At 46.2% G+C, this 18,480-nt stretch overlaps 1 protein-coding gene across 3 annotated transcripts in view; it reads right to left on the bottom strand.

The window, feature by feature from the left end:
- The window catches only part of SRGAP3 (SLIT-ROBO Rho GTPase activating protein 3), a 252,906-nt gene that overhangs the window by 20,892 nt on the left and 213,534 nt on the right, over window positions 1-18,480 (bottom strand). For all 3 annotated transcript variants that reach the window (XM_061195572.1, XM_061195573.1, XM_061195574.1), the window contains 4 exons: window positions 12,306-12,440; window positions 8,885-8,990; window positions 8,455-8,682; window positions 5,530-5,609 (listed from right to left, as the gene is read on the bottom strand). In XM_061195572.1, the coding sequence (XP_061051555.1) occupies window positions 5,530-5,609; window positions 8,455-8,682; window positions 8,885-8,990; window positions 12,306-12,440 (549 nt within the window). The remainder of the gene's footprint in view (window positions 1-5,529; window positions 5,610-8,454; window positions 8,683-8,884; window positions 8,991-12,305; window positions 12,441-18,480) is intronic.

The following is an 18,480-nucleotide window of genomic DNA, read 5'->3' on the forward strand; positions in this document are numbered from 1 at the left end:
ATACAAATGACCAATAAGCACAGGAAAAGATGCTCAGCATCACTAGTCATGAGAGAAATGCAAATCAAGGCCTCAACAAGATACCACAGCACACCCACTAAGATGGTTATAATCAAAGAGTCAGATAATAACAAGTATTGACAAGGATGTGGAGAAATTGGAAGCCCCATACACTGCTAGTAGTAATATAAAATGGTACAGTCACTTTGGAAAGCACTCTGGCAGTTCCTTAAATGATTAAACATAGAGCTACTGTATGACCCAGCAATTCCACTCCTAGGTATGTAACCAAGAGAAATGAAAACATATGACTGCACAAAAGTTGTATACAAATGTTTACAATATTCATAATAGCCAAAAAGTGGAAACAACCCAAATGACTATCAACTGACAAATGGATAAACAAAACATGGTCTGTCCACACAATGGGATAGTATTCAGCCATAGAAAGGAATGAATTCCAGATTCATGCTACAACAGGAATGAACCTTGAAAACATCATGCTAAGTGAAAGAAGCCATATACAAAGGTCACATATGGCATGATTTCATTATATGAAATGTCTGGAATAGATAAACACATAGAGACAGAAAGTAGATTAGTGGTTGCTTAGGGTTGGGGAGAAACGTGGGAGGCAAAGGAGAGTACGGGATGAGAGCTAAGGCCATGGGGGTCCTTTCTATGGTGATGAAAATGTTCAAAAATTGACTGTGGTGATGATTGCACATATCTGTGAATATATTAAACACCACTGAATTGTACACTTTAAATGGGTGAACCGTATGGTATGTGAATTATATCTCGTTAAAATGGTTAAAATAAAAGAGGCAGTGAGATTCCTACCCAGGTTTCAGGCCTAAGCACGTGGTGCTGGCCAGTTTACCATCCCTGCACTAGCGGTGAGGAAATAATGACGTGACCACTGCTCTCGTTTTTCTATTGTCTTTATTTCTTACAGGGCAGGGTGGCCATCATTGAGGCAGAATTGGGCTTTCACGTGTAAACTGACTGAAATACCATTTTAATACCCACAAAACCTTGCCTAATACATACAATATGGATGAATCTCTAAACATTATGCCGAGTGGAAGAAGACAGAGCAGAAAGACTCTCTTCACAATTCTATTTATATGAAGTTCTAGAACAGGCAACACTAATCTCTGGTGGAAAAAAATCACATCAGTGGTTGCTTCTTGGGCTTTTGGGGCAGGGACTGAGTGCGAAAGGGCATGAAGGAACATTCTGGGGTACTGGAAATATTCTGTATCTTGAGAGGGGTTTGAGTTACACAAATTTTTTGCATTTATAAAAACTCATGGAATGAAACACTTAAAATTTATGCATTTCAGTGTTGCAATTTTACTTTAAAAAAAGAACCATGAACAGTACTGGCCCTTTTTAATGATCTGCTTGCTGAAGTGTCTGGGGGAGACATTCAGTGATGACTGAAACTTACTTTGAAGTGTGTTAAAAATAAGATGGAGGGACTTCCCTGGTGGCGCAGTGGTTAGGAATCCGCCTGCCAATGCAGGGGACACGGGTTCGAGCCCTAGTTCAGGAGGATCCCACATGCTGCGGAGCAACTAAGCCCGTGTGCCACAACTACTGAGCCTGCGCTCCAGACCCCGTGCTCCACAACAAGAGAAGCCACCGCAATGAGAAGCCCGCGCACCGCAACGAAGAGTAGCCCCCGCTCGCCGCCACTAGAGAAAGCCCGTGCGTAGCAACGAAGACCCAATGCAGCCAAAAATAAGTAAATCAATCAATTAATTAATTAATTTAAAACAAAATAAGATGGATTGACGGATGGGTAGACAGATACATGAAAAAGCAAATAAAGCAAAATGTTATCAACTGTAGAAACTAAGTGGTAGTTATATGGGTGTTCACTGTACAATTATCTTCAACTTTTCGGTGTGTTTGAAATTTTTTTATTAAAGAAGATACTGGGAACCAATATTTTAGAAACAAGTAAAAATCTTACCCTGATTTCTAGTCAATGCCTAGAACAATCTGATGAAAACTGTGGACCTCTTCTCAGAGGCACACGTTCCTATAGAAATAAAATTTTGCCTGTAATGGGCCTCCTAGAGCCCATTATGGATACCTGATGTGTGCAAAGAGTGAATGGTTTAATGGCTTTCTAGATGCAGATGATGTGCAAGGAGTCAAGGGCAATTTGGCAAATTTGGGGAAAATATCAATGAAAGGATGATGGTGCACATTTTAACTATATGAGCACGTTTCTGTTACCAGTTTCAGTGGTTTCTTTGTCTGGCAGTCTGCTTCCTCATTTAGCATTGTATTAATAAAGTTGCTACTGACCGGCTGCCTTAATGTTTTCATTGTTTACTTCTGACAATCAAGGGTTCTTAGCCTAACCATCGTTTCTTCATAAGTCTTGGAGACAGGAAGAGCAAACACAAATGGATTTTCCACACTCACACCCATGATGTGTTACAGACTCAAGACAGGGCAGCGGGCGTCCGTTAGGTGCAGAATCTGCTGAGACAGCAAAGGCAGAAGACTCTCAAACAACTAACTTGCTCCTCCAATTCTGTCACTCACTGGGTGACCCATCGAATACAAGGACATGGAGTTGTGGTGTTATGGCCGATTTGACCTTTGAAGGGCTGGGCTCCATTCATACAGGGTATTTTCAAGAGAAACGAAGATACCAATGGATCCCCTACAGGAAATGTCTTAGAGGAAAGGAGGTAAGAAATCAGGCAGTTAGGCTGCCAATAAATAGTTACATCAATAAAATTCTTTGGACTCGGTTTCTTTATCAGGATCAGGAAAGATTTACACTGGATACAGAGTCAATTAATGCTTCCTAGCCACCTAGTGGTCCCAAGCACTGTGCTAAGCTCTTTCATGTATGTCACCTCATTTTAACCTAGACCACAATTCTCTTGCTGCTGTCATTCCCATTTTACAGATAAGGAGACCAAGGCCAGGGGTTATGTGGCTTATCAAAGATCACATGGCCATAAAGGTCTCGAGTCCAGTGCCCCCTTGACCGTTCCTGAAGCTCAACATTTCTATGACTGTTTCAGCTGGAGTTGGCATGAATGTAAACATTTGAAAATGCGATTAGTTTTTCTCCAGAGAACGTCCATGACTCAGCACCCACACCAACACACAGGATACAGCGAGAGCCTTCCCTGAACTGGCTCTCCCGGGGAGGACCACTGTCCTTCCAGGACAATTCTTCCTACCTTTTTCATTCTCAGAAACCAGCAGCATGACAAAGAACAATAGGGGCAGGATCTCCTGGAGAAGCAGACGTGAGGCTCTGATCTATCCCCTTCCAGGGACCTGTGTGCCTCTGCTCTGAGGGGTCAAGGCAGCATGTTCTGGGGGTTTTCTTGGCGGGGGTGAAGCCTGCCAGGTGTGTCCTGTGGCAGCAAGCCCCGTGCTCTCTGGCCTTCCCCCTCCTCAGTCCTGATGCCCACAGCACCTTCCAGCCCCCAGTGAGGAGCTGTGGGGAAACACAGCAGCTGCAGGTTGACTGACAGCGACCCCAGCCCCCCGAAAGTGGGTCCCCCAGGAAGGCTGCAAGGCTCCTCAGGGGGCACCTGACCCGCTTCCTCACAGACGTGTCTGCCTCCACCAGCAGCCCCCACAGGTCTCAATGCTGAAAAATCAGTCTATCTTGTTGGACAAGAGGTGTTTTCCACCAGTGGAAGAAGAGAGGCTGAGAGCAAGATCTAGAACAAGAGCTGCGCGCGCGCGCGCACACACACACACACACACACACACACACACACGGGAATAAACAAGCAACAGATGGAGAGAACGAGAAGGGGGGCTGTTAAAAGTGACAGAGGAAGAGGGTGGACTGGAGGTGGTAGGAAAAGAGAGGAAAGGAAGGAAAGAGAAAAGCAAACCACTGCAAACAAGCAGAAGGTGGCAGCCTTCATATCTCAGAACAAAGGCTCTGCAGGACACTTTCCTCAGCTCAGGATGACTTCAGCCTCTGAGGATTCTGGCAGAGCTGAACACTGTGCCTAGATGTGCTTTCCTGCCCTGGGACCCAGGTCCGACCCATCAGCTCCCTCTCGGGCCACAGTGACTGGTTCTCGCCTGGGTGCGTGACTCAAGGCAATGCAGTGAGACTTCATCCCAGCAGCTTTCTTGGAACCATTTTGAAAAGGAAGCTCTTTTCCACTGGGACTTTGGGTAAAAGGATGAGGAAAGCCTGGAGTTGCCAGAGACCACCACACAGGGAGATCCTACCTGAGGATGAAGCCAACACAGAGGGAAGCAGAACAGCAAGGTGGAGACACATTCCTGACAAGCTCTACTAAGCTCCTGGATCCAGCTGTGCCTGAAGCCATGCCTACCCTGGGACTTTCAAGTATATGATCTGAATCCCTTTTAGGCTTAAGTCAGTTTGAGTTGGAGGTTCTGTGGCTGGAAACTGACATAGTCCCACTAGAATATGAAAACCCACCTATTAGTCTTGCCTCTTATGCCAACTCCAAGAAACCTCACCTGAGGGCATACCCAGCTCTCCTGACAAAAATGGTGGCCAACAGAGCCTGGGACTGTCCCACAAGATAAACACAAAGGCCAATAAGAGAACTGCTGAATAATGATTTTTTAAAAGTGAGACTATCACAGGGAGAAAGGAGGGCTGTGCTCAGTCAACATAGGGAGGTGGTGTGACTCTCAGGCCCTTGGCACCTGTGCTTGCATGGGCCCCTTCTTCCATTAAAAGAAACGTCAAAAATTGTATCTTAACAACTGCATTGTACAGAGATGAATATAATCCAGGCTCATATTCTCTTTTTTCTTATTATTAAAAAAAAATTAAAACATTTTCATGGGCTCTGAAAGCATCGTGGGCCCTGGGCACTGTGCCTGATCTGCCTAATGGAAATGCTGGCCCCAGGTCCGTATTATCCAGACTGCTTGTCTACACTGTCCAGGCTCCCTAGAGACAAACCTGATTTTATTTCCTTGTCTAGAGGGGTGGAAGGTCTGAGGAGTCCTGCAGAGCCCAGGCTGGCCTTTCTCTCTCTACCTGCTCACACTTCCCTGGGTCACCACCGTTTGACCTCGCCTTCGGGGTACCCACTGCACTGGGTCACCCCTGTAGCCTGGCATTGCCACTCTGCATGGTGGGGAGCTGCTCTCGACCTGTCAGGTGACAAGACCAGGAGCGCCTTGATGACCCATGTCTGGTTCATTGATGTGCCCCAGGTCCCAGCTCAGGCCGGGCGCAGAACAGACCCCCAGCAGGGGAGGGACAGAGGACAAAGCCTGCTTCCTACTTAGGAAACTCTCATCTCTTAGGATTTGCACTCAGGCCAGGCAGGACACAGAAGGGAAGGAGGCAAGCCGTGTGGGGATGCAGTGGACTGGAGGTCTTTCTGGGTCACTGTCTGCTCCAGAGGATGACGTGCTGACTTGCAAAGCTGGGTGGGTGGGGGTTATGTGGGTCGGCCCAGCAGGTGGGCAGGCATGAGTCAGCAGGAGAGGCCCCAGGTGAGTTCCTCGCCCTGATTCCCCCTCACTCACCTTCATCACTGGTGTGAGGCTCGGTGCCATTGTCGTGGTCAACTTCGTCGATGGTCCCTGGCTCGCTGTGTGGGCTGTCACTGCAAGGAAACATGGGGAGGGGACTCCTGGGGGGCTTTGTACCTCACGCTGCCCTCAGCCTCCCGCAGGCGCTGGCCTAGCCCACCTCTGTGCCTTGACCCAGATCAGGCCAGGCCCACTTCATCCCATTTTTTTCATCTGACCACCCACAGACCTTCCTAACAGAAAACCACTCCCGGCCCCCTCACCCATTGGGAAGATTCCCTGAATACCATCCCCCAACTGACCCCAGCCCTGAAATTTGCTGGGCTGTCTTCTTGGTAAAGGCTGTCAATGCCTAAGTGTTCTGTAAGATCTAGAAGGCAGTAGAACACCGACATTTTTCCTCAGAAGGGCCTCAGGCCAGAGCAGAAGGAACTTGGGAAGTGCTGAGAGTCATCCGTCTGGCTTGGCTCCCTGCCTGTCTTACAGCAGAGGTGACGAGCTCAGTGAGGTGGGTGACGCTCCCAAGAAGTGGGCTCCTCGGGGCTGCCTCATGGTGCTGCGTGCAAAATCCACATCAGCCCAGGTGGCGAGCAGGCTGGCAACCATGATGGGCTTAGGGGTAGAGTGAGTCCAGGACCATCAAATTCTGTCATTAATGCACTGGGATAATTTCATCAGCTGCTGCCCCCTCACTGGATTGTAAGCTTCTTGAGGCCAGGGTTCATTCACATAGTCAGCCAATCAGTTTGTTTTTACTCAAACCATTGATTGAGTCTTAATCTATGCCAGGCACGGTGCTAGGTAAGAGGGATGCATTGATGGGTAATGTGGACACAAACCCTGCCCTCATGGGCTGAGAAACAGAAGTGCTACAAGTTGAAATGTGTTATATAGGCACAAATGAATAGAGACAAGAACAGGAGAGGGGACCTACATAGGGTGTCAAGGAAGGCTTCTGGGAGGTGACATTTACAATACCATTTAAAGGAATATGGACTTTATTATGAAAAATTCTCCTGGATAAGTTCCAGACTCTGCACAATGGCTTAAGACCTTTCATAACCTGGCTCCTGCTGGCCTGTGGGGCCTCCTCCCTCACCATTCTCTCGTCACATGCAACACTGCAGGCATACAGAACGCTTTTCATTTTATTGCATGCTCCAGGCCTAGCACATTCTTTGCCCGCTCTCACCTGGCTGACCCAGTTCATCCTTCAGGTCTCAGTCAAGTCACGGTGTTTCCTCCCGGAAGCCTTTCCTGACATCCCTACATTGGCTCCAGGGCCCCTACTCCTAGAACTGCCTGTTTCCTCCTCCCTGTCTCAGGGGTTACTCTTGGTCAGGTTACATCCCTGCCCCTCAGCCCAGGGCCTGGCCCAGGACAGATGCTCAGTAACCACTTGGTGAATGAATGAATGTTGTCCACTGTTATGAGGCCCTCAACCAAATCCTCCTTTTTGGCTTTGAAAACTCCTCCAAAATTACCACGTAATAAATAGTTTTCCTTTCTCATGGGGCACAAATGGGATTAAGAAAAGTGTGGTTATTGTATGTAGTGCTTTGGTAAGTATGCTAAGATCTGTACGTGCCTTCCCAGAGCACTAATTATATATATTGCAGCAAGAAAAGAAAACTGGTAATGGCTGCAAAAGCGATAAAGTTGAAAAGCTTCTCTTTGTCTAAAAAGTGTGCTTGCTGGTTGTAGGATTTCTGTTACAGATCAGGGACAGACTGGCTCCAGGTGCCTCAGATGAGATTAGAGAGCTGTGGCCCGGTGTTTCTATGCAGAGAAGTGTTGCAGAGAAACAAGGAGGCTGGAACGTTTCCCTTCTTTGAAGCCGCTGCCCAAATATGCCCACAGAACTAAAGCGAGGCAAGAGTCCAGGGATGCTCTGACAATCAAAAGACTAACTCCCCTGTAGGCATCTGGCTGAAAGCAGTGTGGGTAATACCTAAACATACAGCTGTGTGTTGTCCTGGATTGGGAAGAAAGAAAGAGTAGGAACCCTTTGGTTTTTGTCAGTTGGTGTTCTGAATTTTCTGTCTTAACAGAAATGTCCTATTTTCACCGTATTTTAAGGTCTTAGCCTGGGGAAGGTAGTCAGCCCTGAGTTTGATAAGATTCTAAAATATTTCTCCCAAGACCCAGTGTAGCACCAGGTACACAGAGGTGCCCAACTACCACTTGCTGGCCTGGCGTGGAGCTCTCAAAGAAAGTGAACAAACTTTGCCAGGAAAAGAGAACTCTATGTGGTAGGGGACAAGGGTGGGAAGTGTCATTCTCAGTTTAAGAGGCTGAGGTGGGGATTATCCACCCCCCTGCTGCCTGAGATGGGCTTGCAGCTCACCTGGCCAATGACAGCATTACATACATCTTCTAATCGATGTGATTAGTTCACCAGACCCAAGCCTCAGGAGGAGACATAATTCTTGGGCTTGTGTTAAAACATTTGGGAAGGAGAAGCTCTTTTTCCACTGGGGATGGCGAGAGATCAGGCTCTAAACTGGAGTTACCAGATGCCTCTTTGAAACTACCAAGGGAGAGGCTGCCTGAGAATGAAGCCAATGTAGAAGAAAGCAGCCAGGGGCTGGGAATGCAGGACTGAATCCTGATGATAATTGTTGAACCCCTGGATCCAGCTATACCTAAAGCCATGATCCCAGGCTTTATTTAGTTAAAACTAAATTCCCAATTGGCTTAAGCCAGTTTGAGTTGTATTTCTGTCCCTTATAAACCAAGACAGTCTTGACTGATGCACCTATCCCTCGTATAAGGCTGGTGCGAAGCTCAAATGAGAAAATATATATGGGAGTACAGACTAAAAAGCAGTAAGAAAATCAAAGGGTTTCTTACTGTTCTGGTTCAACAGTAACAACAACAACGATGATAATAATAATATTAAGAAGAATGGAATCTTACCAATATTCTTCCCCTCCAGCCATGCATTTTTCATACACAGGTCCCTCTAGCTCCCGGGGGCTGGGGAAGATGGCTTCATGATGGATGATGATGGTTTTGATGACTTCGTTGACGTGTGCCTGGCAGGACACAGGGTCCTGCCCATCAGGGATGTGCATGAGGGTGGGCCCGAAGCAGATGGCCAGGTTGTAGGGATCCATCATGTTCTCGTCACTATATTGCGAGAGGCTACGAGAAAGGAGTACCCACAAGTCACCAGGGAAAGGTGAATCCTCCCCCGTGGTTTCTTTCTCTTGGGGGCTCTACTCAAGTTCAGGAGGGTCCCATGTTCTAGGAACAGTTGTACCTACAAACCTCAGGACACCCCCTCCCAAAGGAGGCCAGGGCTGAGTCAAAGAGGGGCCCCCCCTCCCTTGGCTGGGCAACTCACTGGTTGAGGAAAGCGAAGAGGTATCTCATGACTACGATGACCACGCGGGGAAGGGTGATGAGGATTTGTTGGATCTGGTGCACCCTCTCAGCTGGGTTCTCCAGTTCTGTAACATAAAGGGACTTTTCAGAGCGCCTTTCATCATCAGAGAGCCAAGTAGCTGACATCTGTGAGTCCCACCTGTGAGATCAGACCATGTGGTTCAGGGGGAGGTATGTTTTTTGTTTTTTTTTAATTAATTAATTAATTAATTAATTTCTGGCTGCGTTGGGTCTTCGTTGCTGCATGCGGGCTTTCTCTAGTTGTGGCGAGCAGGGGCTACTCTTCGTTGTGGTCTGCGGGCTTCTCATTGCAGTGGCTTCTCTTGTTGCAGAGCACGGGCTCTAGGTGCAAGGGCTTCAGTAGTTGTGGCTCGTGAGCTCTAGAGCACAGGCTCGGTAGTTGTGGTGCACGGGCTTAGTTGCTCCGTGGCATGCGGGATCTTCCCGGACCAGGGATCGAACCGTGTCCCCTGCATCGGCAGGCAGATTCTTAACCACTGCGCCACCAGGGAAGCCCAGGGGGAGGCAGTTTTACTGTCAGTTCCAGGGATGGAAATGTGACCCTGGCCTGGCCAATCAGAGCATCAAATTCCCCTAGCCACAGGGCTGGGCCCAGGGAGGGGTCCATGGCCTAATCAGAACAAATCAGGGTTGATCCTTGGGACTCAGCTGGAGAAACCTAGAGAGAAGTTCCCTCTTGAAACTGGGTAGAGGAGCAGCTGGGGGCTCCCAGGAAAGAAGATGGTGTCCGGGAGTGAAGTCACCACAGAGCTGGAGGGGACAGATTCCTGAAGATGTCGTGTGAGGTCTGAGTCCAGCTGGGCCTAAACTTTTCAGATATATGAGCCAATACATTCCCTTTTACGGGTTAAGTCAGTGTAAGCTGAGTTTCTGTCACCTGCAACCTATGAGTCCTGATGAACACAGGCAGGGACCAGGTTTTATTAGACTCTTTAAAAACACCAGCTATAGCACAGCCCTGGCACAGAGTAGGTGCTCAGGAAATGAACACTGAATAAATAACCACCTCTTGAGCTGTATATTAGTCAAAGAGCCTGGTGATTCTTGGGCTCTTGTCTCTGACCCCTGTTTTCAGGTCAACCTTAGAGATACAGACATTTAATCAGTCAGGCCAGGGTTGGGGGCAGCAAATTGGGCTTGGTAAGGAGAAAAAAGTGCTTTGTGGGCTTTTCTCTGTAGAGAGAGAAGGCTCAGGCTAAGAGTGAGCTACCAAAGCTCCAATGATTATCTGCAGGGCTGATGCACAAACCCATGTCAGTTTCTTTTTCAGAGAAAAACATGTTTTTCTCACTCAGCCCCTCCTCTCTCCAGCCTCCACATCCTGTCAGCATGTTCCTTTTAAAAGACAACTTCCACCTTTCTCATCTGTATCCAAGGCCCTTCATGATGGAGCTTCAACCACCCTTGCCTGCTTCATCTCCCAGCTGCTGCCCCTTCGCCAAGTATCTGAAGATGATTAAGAGCCATGATTCTCAGATGAAGTGGGCGTGCACCTCTGGGGCACTCACAAATATGTGGGGCATTCTCTGGGGTTGTTGCAGTGACTGGAGGGTGCCACTGGCATTTGGGATCCCGGGGCCAAGGTGCTAAGGGTCCTGAATGTGTGGGACACACAACAAGGCACTGCTCTACCCAAAATGCCAGTAGTGCCCCGCAGAAAAACTGTGCCAGGCCACCTTAGCCACCCCCCACCCCTCCACCCAATCACACAAAGGCTCTCCTGCTCCAGGCCTTTGCACACACTGGTGATCTCTCTTCTCCACCTGGCATGCTCCAGCCAACCTTCAAGGTCTGGTGCCTCACCAAGGCCTCCACACAGAGTGGAAGGCTCTGGCACACATATCGAGTCCACTGCCCCCCATACAGGCCCCTCCATGTCCTCGGCTTCAGTCACAGTGCCCTAGACCACCTCCACTACTGTTTATTAATACTGTTTTCTTAAACACATTTCTTTAAAAAAGGAGACTTTACCTCACTCTGTAAAGGAGAAACCAGGATCACTTGCTATAATTAGAAGGTAACATAAAAAGAGATACAATGAAAGCAAAACAATGCTACCAAATTATAGGTAGACATTGTTTTATACAAAAGTTTCTGAGACTGAGGCCCTGCTCTCTCCGTTTAGCAGGGAGAATGACTTGTACGTTGGGGGCAGAGCGGGTGTCACTCCTTGATGTAACCAAGGCTTTGGGAGGGAACTGAGGAGGGACTTTTCCTCTCACACTGTGATTCAAGGTACACAATGCCATGACCTTGTACCAGGGGCCGAACACCTTGTCCGCTCAGGAACTGGGCTATTGGAGCTTCTGGAAATATTGGCTGAGCAGGTGACACGGGGCTCAGACAGGGATGGGCCTCTGTGGCCTGGGATTTCTGAGAGGTGGTCTGGAGCCTGAAGTGGATCAGGAAAGATGAGCAGGAAGTAGTGGGGGGCAGAAGAGTGGAGGAAGAGCCTTTCACACAAGACAAATAAGAGGGTTCAAGCCTCCTTAGGCTCTTGTCACCTCCTGGGCACTTCCGTGGCTGCAAATATCCCTCAGAACATTGTGAGAAGCATCCCTAGTGAAACGGGGTGTGGGGCAACTTTTCTGTAACGCAAAGAGTTTATTAAAAAAAAAAAAAAAAGAGTTTATTCCAAAATACTAACATTCTAATGTTCTAAAATTAAAAGTTTATTTTAAAAAATATTCCCAAAAGGTTGCCGTGGATTTTGGCATCTTACAGTCAAGGTGCCTTTACTTCAGCCCCTAGATTGGGCTCCTGCCTTTATCCACAGAAATACTAGTCAAGAAGGACTCTCATGGCTAGTGATGTCAGAGGAAGCCCCCAATCAACTTATTTTCATCATTTCCCTGTTTGCCATGTTGCTGACCTGACTCCCAAACCTTCCATGGCTCCTTGTAACCCAAGGGGAAAAGCTCTGGAATCCTTGCAAGGCATTCAAGGTCTTCCCTTTCTTGCTCCATCTGACCCTTCCAGCATCTTACACCATGTACTGGCTGGGACACCCTCCTGCTGGTCCCATTGATCTGTGTGTCCCCAACCCTTCCCAGGATCCCTGAGTCCACTCCTCCCCGAAGACTCTACTCACATCATTCTCCCTCAGCTGTGATCCGAGAAACCAAGGCTCCCTCTGCCTCTTCTCTTCTGAGCTCCTCCTATACCCAGAGGTGTACCAGGCCCATGAGTCCTTCTATTATAAACCATCTTGTTATTTCCACAACTAGGTTTTAAGTTCCATGAGGACAAGAGTCATATGGCTTCTTTCAAGGCACCCCTCCCCTGCAGCAATGAGCCTGGATTGCAGCTTCAATAAAGACTGGTCAAGAAATTGATCATTCCACCTGGGAAATACTTACTAATAGTAGATATCAAATCTTGAAACCTTTCCTTAGGAAAGAGTGGGTTTTCCAGTCCTCGGAAATACAGTTTTAGAACGCCAGCGACTGAATTGATATCTCGTTCATTTTGATCATCCACAAGCGGGTCTTCACCTAAGGGGAAACAGGAGATGACGATTCAGCTCGGTAAGGGGGCAGGGTGTGTGCAGATGGCGGAAGAGGTGACCTGGCCCAGCCTGAACTGGAGGACAGATGTGACAGCCTCCGCCACACGGCATGCTGAGAGTGCTCCCTGCAGCGGATTCTGAAACTGCTCCAATCTATAAGAACGCTGTAGAATTAAAGTAATGAACATCCGTCACCCTACTACACTTACACTCATCTTGCCATATTTGCTCTCCCTCCCTTTCTCTACTTATATTTAGTACTGCTCAATTATTTGGGAGTGTTTTGTAGACATGACAACACATCACTGCTAAATACTTCAACACATTCTTCCTAAGCATAAGGGTATTCCCCTACGCAACCGTGTATTGCACCTAAGAAAATTAACAAGAGTTCCAAAACACCGTCTCACAGACTTTACTCAAACATCACCCATTGTCCCATGTCTTTCATAGAATTTTTCAAAAGCTAAGATCTAATCAGTGTTCACACAATTCATTCAGTTGTTATGCTTCTTTAGTCTTTTGAATGCAAAATAGACCCCAACATTTTTTATTGTTAGTTTGTTTTTCATAATATTGACATTTTTTGAAGAGTCCAGGCCAACTGCCTTATAGAATGCCTCACATGCAGGATTTGTCTGATTGCTTCCTCATGATTAGAGTCAGGTTAAATATTGTGGGCAAGAATACTATGTGGGGGGCTTCCCTGGTGGCGCAGTGGTTGAGAATCTGCCTGCCAATGCAGGGGACACGGGTTCGAGCCCTGGTCTGGGAAGACCCCACATGCCGCAGAGCAACTAGGCCCGTGAGCCACAACTACTGAGCCTGCGCGTCTGGAGCCTGTGCTCCGCAACAAGAGAGGCCGCGATAGTGAAAGGCCCGCGCACCGCGATGAAGAGTGGCCCCCGCTCGCCGCAACTGGAGAAAGCCCTCGCACAGAAATGAAGACCCAACACAGCCATAAATAATAAATAAATAAATAAATAAATAAAACTCTTAAAAAAAATGTTATCATAATATATACATTTAAAAAAAAAAAGAATACTATGTGGGTAATACTCGATCACTGGGTTAAGGTGGTGGCCTCCGGATCTCTACACTGTAAAGGTATATTTTCTCCTTTGTAATAACAAGTGTAAAATATAAAATATTTTTGTAAACAATAAGTGATCTATGTGCATGTCATCATGCTTAACATATTTTACCCAGTGCTTTGAGCATCCAATGATAACTTTTGCCCAAATCAATTATTACCCTGCGGTTCTAACAAAATGGTGATTTTCTGATTCTGTCATTCCATCTACAATTATTAGGTGGCATTCTTCCCTAAAGAAGAGCTTTCTCCGTGTTCCCTCCACCCTCCTATTTTTTTTTTTAAACATTTTATGGGCTTGTTTTTATAATTTTTAATTCAAAGTGTTATAACCCACTACATCACTATTCATTGGGATGCTCCGATTGTCCCCAAATTTGGCTAGGGGGAGTCCTTTCTTATGTCCTTTGATGCGACCTCTATTGAGCATTTCCTTGCTTTCTGGCATAAAAGATGTCCTTGAATCACCTGGTACTTTCCTTGACCTAGACCTCGAATAAAAAACTTCTCTAAGGAGCTTTGTTTGCTTTTTGTAGGGCATGGTATTTAGAAACCAAGATCTAGGTTCTAGGTGTGCTCATTGCTACAGGAGTGTCATAAAGAACATCTAGGTTCTTTCAGTGCATAGAGCTAGAATATACATATATATATATTTTTTCACAAGTTCACACTGATATTTCTAATTCATGTTTAAGATACAATGTTTTCTTTACCTTCATTTATTTTGTATTTGCATTTCATTTTTCTTACAGTGAAAATCTTGTTCTGAATAATATTTATAATTGATATTTTAATGTATCTGCCTTATCCTACAATATACATAAAATAGTTTCAGATTTTTAATAGCAATATCACCACTAACAATAAACCTACTACGTAAAAATTAAGGTTTATTCGCAGGGCTTTTTTTGTTTTTTAGGCCCTCAGAATGTATCCCACTAAAGACATATGATCAGAAGACAGAAAGTAGATTAGTGGTTGTCTAGAGATGGGGGCTGGGGTGTAAGGGGTACAGGGAATGACTACAAATGGGTACAGGGTTCCTTTTAGGGATGATGAGAATTTTCTGAAATTAGATTATGGTGATGATGTACAAATCTATAAATACACTAGAAACTACTAAAATATACACTTCAAAAAATGGATGAGCCTTATGGTATGTAATTCAATAGAGCTGTTAAAAAACTGTATGACCAGAGCACATGTTGAAAAGTTACTCTCTGTATGGTTGTCAGTCTGATATACAGCTTATTTGTTTCTATTTATATTCAAGTTTAGGGATTTAATTTTTTTAGACATCCTTTTTTTAAAAAAATATGCAATTTTGAAAATATAAAGCATCCACATGGTCCAGGAGTCATAACCAGATAAAAAGTTGCTTGCAGAGAAGCCCTATTCCTCTCCTTCTCTCCCTACACCTTACATTTAACCACTTTCATTAGTCTCTGGTTTGTCCTGCTAATCTTTTTTTCTGCAAAAGCAAGCAAATACACATATACAATTTTTTTACGTTCCCTCATTTCTTACACAAAATGGAAGTAGCACGCTCTGCTACTACATATACCTGTTTCTTCTCTTAACAGTAAATCCTAGAAATCCCTCCTTGTCAGTTCATAGAGATCTTCCTCATTTTTTTTTTTTTAATGGCTGCAAACTACTCTATTTCATGGATAGACCATAATGTAGTCAACCAGTCTCCTATGGATTGACATTCCCATCTTTTGCTGTTACGAATACTGCCACAACAAATAACCTTGTACCTGTGTTTATTATTCATAGAGGTGTGTCTCTGTGGTAGGTTCCTAGAAGTGGGATTGCTGGGTCAAAGGGCAAACAAATGTGTAGTTTCATCAGATAAAGCCAAATTCTCCTCCAGTGGGGCTGCACCATTTTCTCCTCCTACCAGCAACATAGGAGAAGGCTGCTTTTCCATAGCCCTGCCCATGGAATATCTTTTAAATTTTTGCCAATTGCACTGGGGAAAATATCTCAGGAGAGCAGCACTTTTCAGTTTAATGGGGGTTGCTCAGCTAGTTCACCACCAGGAGTTTCCATGGGGGATGTGAAAGGAAGCAGGCAGCAATCTGACACCTCCGTGAAGGTGCTGAGAGAGGTCTGCTCAGTGGGCTCCTCCTCCTCCTCCTCCCAGAACAGCCCAGAGCAATCTAAGTCTGGCAAGCAATGAAGAGCAGAACTGCAAATTCATACTTGGATCTCTATACTCTGCCTCTGTGGGAAGAGAATGTGTGTCACTGCCAGGGCCTCTTCTGGCCCCAACATGCTTTAGTGGGAATTAGAGAAAGACCCCCCCCCACCACCACTTCCTGAACCAGGGCTTGTGGCTTCCAGGACATGAGCCAGAGTTCAGCACACTCCTGTCCTCGTGGCCGAGTACTCTTGTGCAGTGCCCAGCCTGAACGACTGTGTGTGGCGGCCCAGGCACTGTGTTCCATAGGTCAACCTCTCAGACGTTCCCATAGGAGGAGATGAAAATGCTTCCCCCACAGGGGTTGAATATAAATGTCCCCAGCACTTCACGGCTGCTCTTTACTGGTACTGGCCACTTGCCAGATTCTGCTCCCTCAGATCACTGTCTCCGGAAAAGGAGTCATCTGGGACCCACCAGCCTGCACTGAATCGATCACACACATACACACACACACACACACACACGCACACACACACACAGGCATAATGACTGATTGCTTAGAATGAGTTCCTCTAGGATTACTTTTTTTTCTCTAAGTCAGTTTTTTCTTTAAATTTAAGCTTCAGTTTTGAGTCACTTAGTTGGCTGTTGCATCAAATGATTCTTTGGTTTTTAATGCCTATAAAATACCATCTTCCCCAAAGGAGAATCATTTAAGAGTTCTTTGGACTTCATCTTCAAAAGTAGCCAAAGAATTCAAGTGACAGGTTATCCCAGAAAATCTTTTGCAGTTAGTGAACTTAAGGTATAAGTAAGAACATTCAGAATACCACACACACAGTTTAGGTGATCTTGGTATAGTGGTGGGACAGCAGTGATTATAAAATGAAAGTAATTAACATGTACATGCTCTGTTGGGGGAGACTAAAGCGAAACAGGTGTTCAGCCTAGAAAAACATTTCTCAGTGGATTTCCTATGAAGTCAATGTGTCTTGGGTTTAACTTTGAAACAAATTTAAAAACTGGAAAAAAAAAAAAAAAGAAAATGCTTCCCCCACAAGACTTTCTCATGACGAGGGAAGAGAGAAAACATAAAAAAAATATATATATTATTGCCTATACTGATATAGCACTTTTCAAGTGAGAAGCACACTGGCACATGTGATCTCTCTTAATCCTCACAGCAGCACAGCACGGCACCAAGTGGGCATGGTCCCAGCACCACCCCTCTCACCTGCAAGAAAGCTGAGGCCCCAACAAATGAAACAACTTGCTCATGTAGTCAAAAACAGACACCAGCAGCTCCCAGGTCTCGTAATGCCTGGGAGATATTCCTTCTTCTACCTGTGGTTTTCAATTCTATCTGCAGCCTGACTGCCTGCATGCCTATCTATCTATCTATCTATCTATCTATCCATCATCTTCCTTCCTTCCCTCCCTCTCTCCCTCCTTCCTTTACAGTAGAATCTCAACTTTTTTTGTTTTTCAAGAAAAATGTTCCCATGGATAAGCAAAGCTGCCTTAGTTGAATTTAGAGAAAGGTGCAAGCCCTACCTTCTCAGCTTCCCTCTTTATCCCAGTAGCAGCCCTTGAAGCCCCTCTGAAGGACCGTAAGAGGTTGAAAACTCTGCGCTGTATTAAGCTGTTCCCCTAGCGCACCACACGTTACTCTTGTGGTCTCATGATCACATAAAGCACATAAAATAAAAGCACAAGGATTTTATTTCCTCCATATAAGCTCTCCTTGTTAAGTATGGTTAACTTATTGACCACACACACACACACACACACACCATCCATTCTTGCTCTTCCTCCCACAAGGCACTTCGTCCATAAAAGGAGCCATCCAAACAATCCTCCCTCCTAGCCCAGGCCTTTGGCTCTCTGCAAGGGTAGCCAATTTTGGCTCCAGAAATGAACGGAATTCCAGAGTTCAAGATGAGCAGGACGGTGTATGTGAATGATGGCTTCCTCCAGGAGGAGAATTAGAGCTAAAATTCCAGGCCAGTCCAAGAGAAAGCTAGTTCCCACTTTGCTAGCTAGTTTCCCGGGGAGGGAGGCAGAATCATTACCAAAGAGCCCTGCCTGCAGCCTGCTCCCAGCCAGGTCGCCCCAGCATTGCCTAAGGGCTGAAGGCAGGCTGCACCCAGGGCAGAGTGAACACACGGTGGGTGTGTGCTCACAGCTCTAGGGGAACGTGCTGCTGGATGGGGGCATGGCAGGAAGCCCGCAGGTGGTCTCTCCAGGGCAGGTCTCCGCGGCCAGGATCCTCCCAGCTCCATCCCGAGGCTCCGCAACGTGACAACCCCTCCCTGTGTCTCCCGCTCACACCCCTCTTCCTGGGGTAGGAAACAGATCTGAGAAGGGCCACATCCAGAGTCTAGAATGTGTCAGATCCTACATGCCATGATTTCAGCCCCAAATCCAAACCCTATGTTGATGTGAGCACAGCGAAAGGACCATTGACTCCCTTTCCAGCCGCCCTTCCACATGAGGAGAGAACACAGGCAGCTCTCTCACCTTTTACATACCAAGAGGACAGGGGATTGGTTTGTGGGGAAAACAGAGAGGCAAAAAACTAGCCTGGGAGACAACAGCAAACCACAGCTCTCTCCACAGCACAGCTGCTGATTCCTGCTTTTCCATGATGTTTTCTCCTTTATTTTGCCAGAAGATTACAGGAAGATCTCAAAACTTGAGTGCTGAGTTTGAGATTTATTGACAGCAAAATATAATAATAAAAATCATAATCCCAACTAAAAGCCTGGTTGACTCATGTCAGAA

The sequence above is a fragment of the Eubalaena glacialis genome, chromosome 7 (assembly GCF_028564815.1).
Source record: "Eubalaena glacialis isolate mEubGla1 chromosome 7, mEubGla1.1.hap2.+ XY, whole genome shotgun sequence".
NCBI lineage: Eukaryota > Metazoa > Chordata > Mammalia > Artiodactyla > Balaenidae > Eubalaena > Eubalaena glacialis.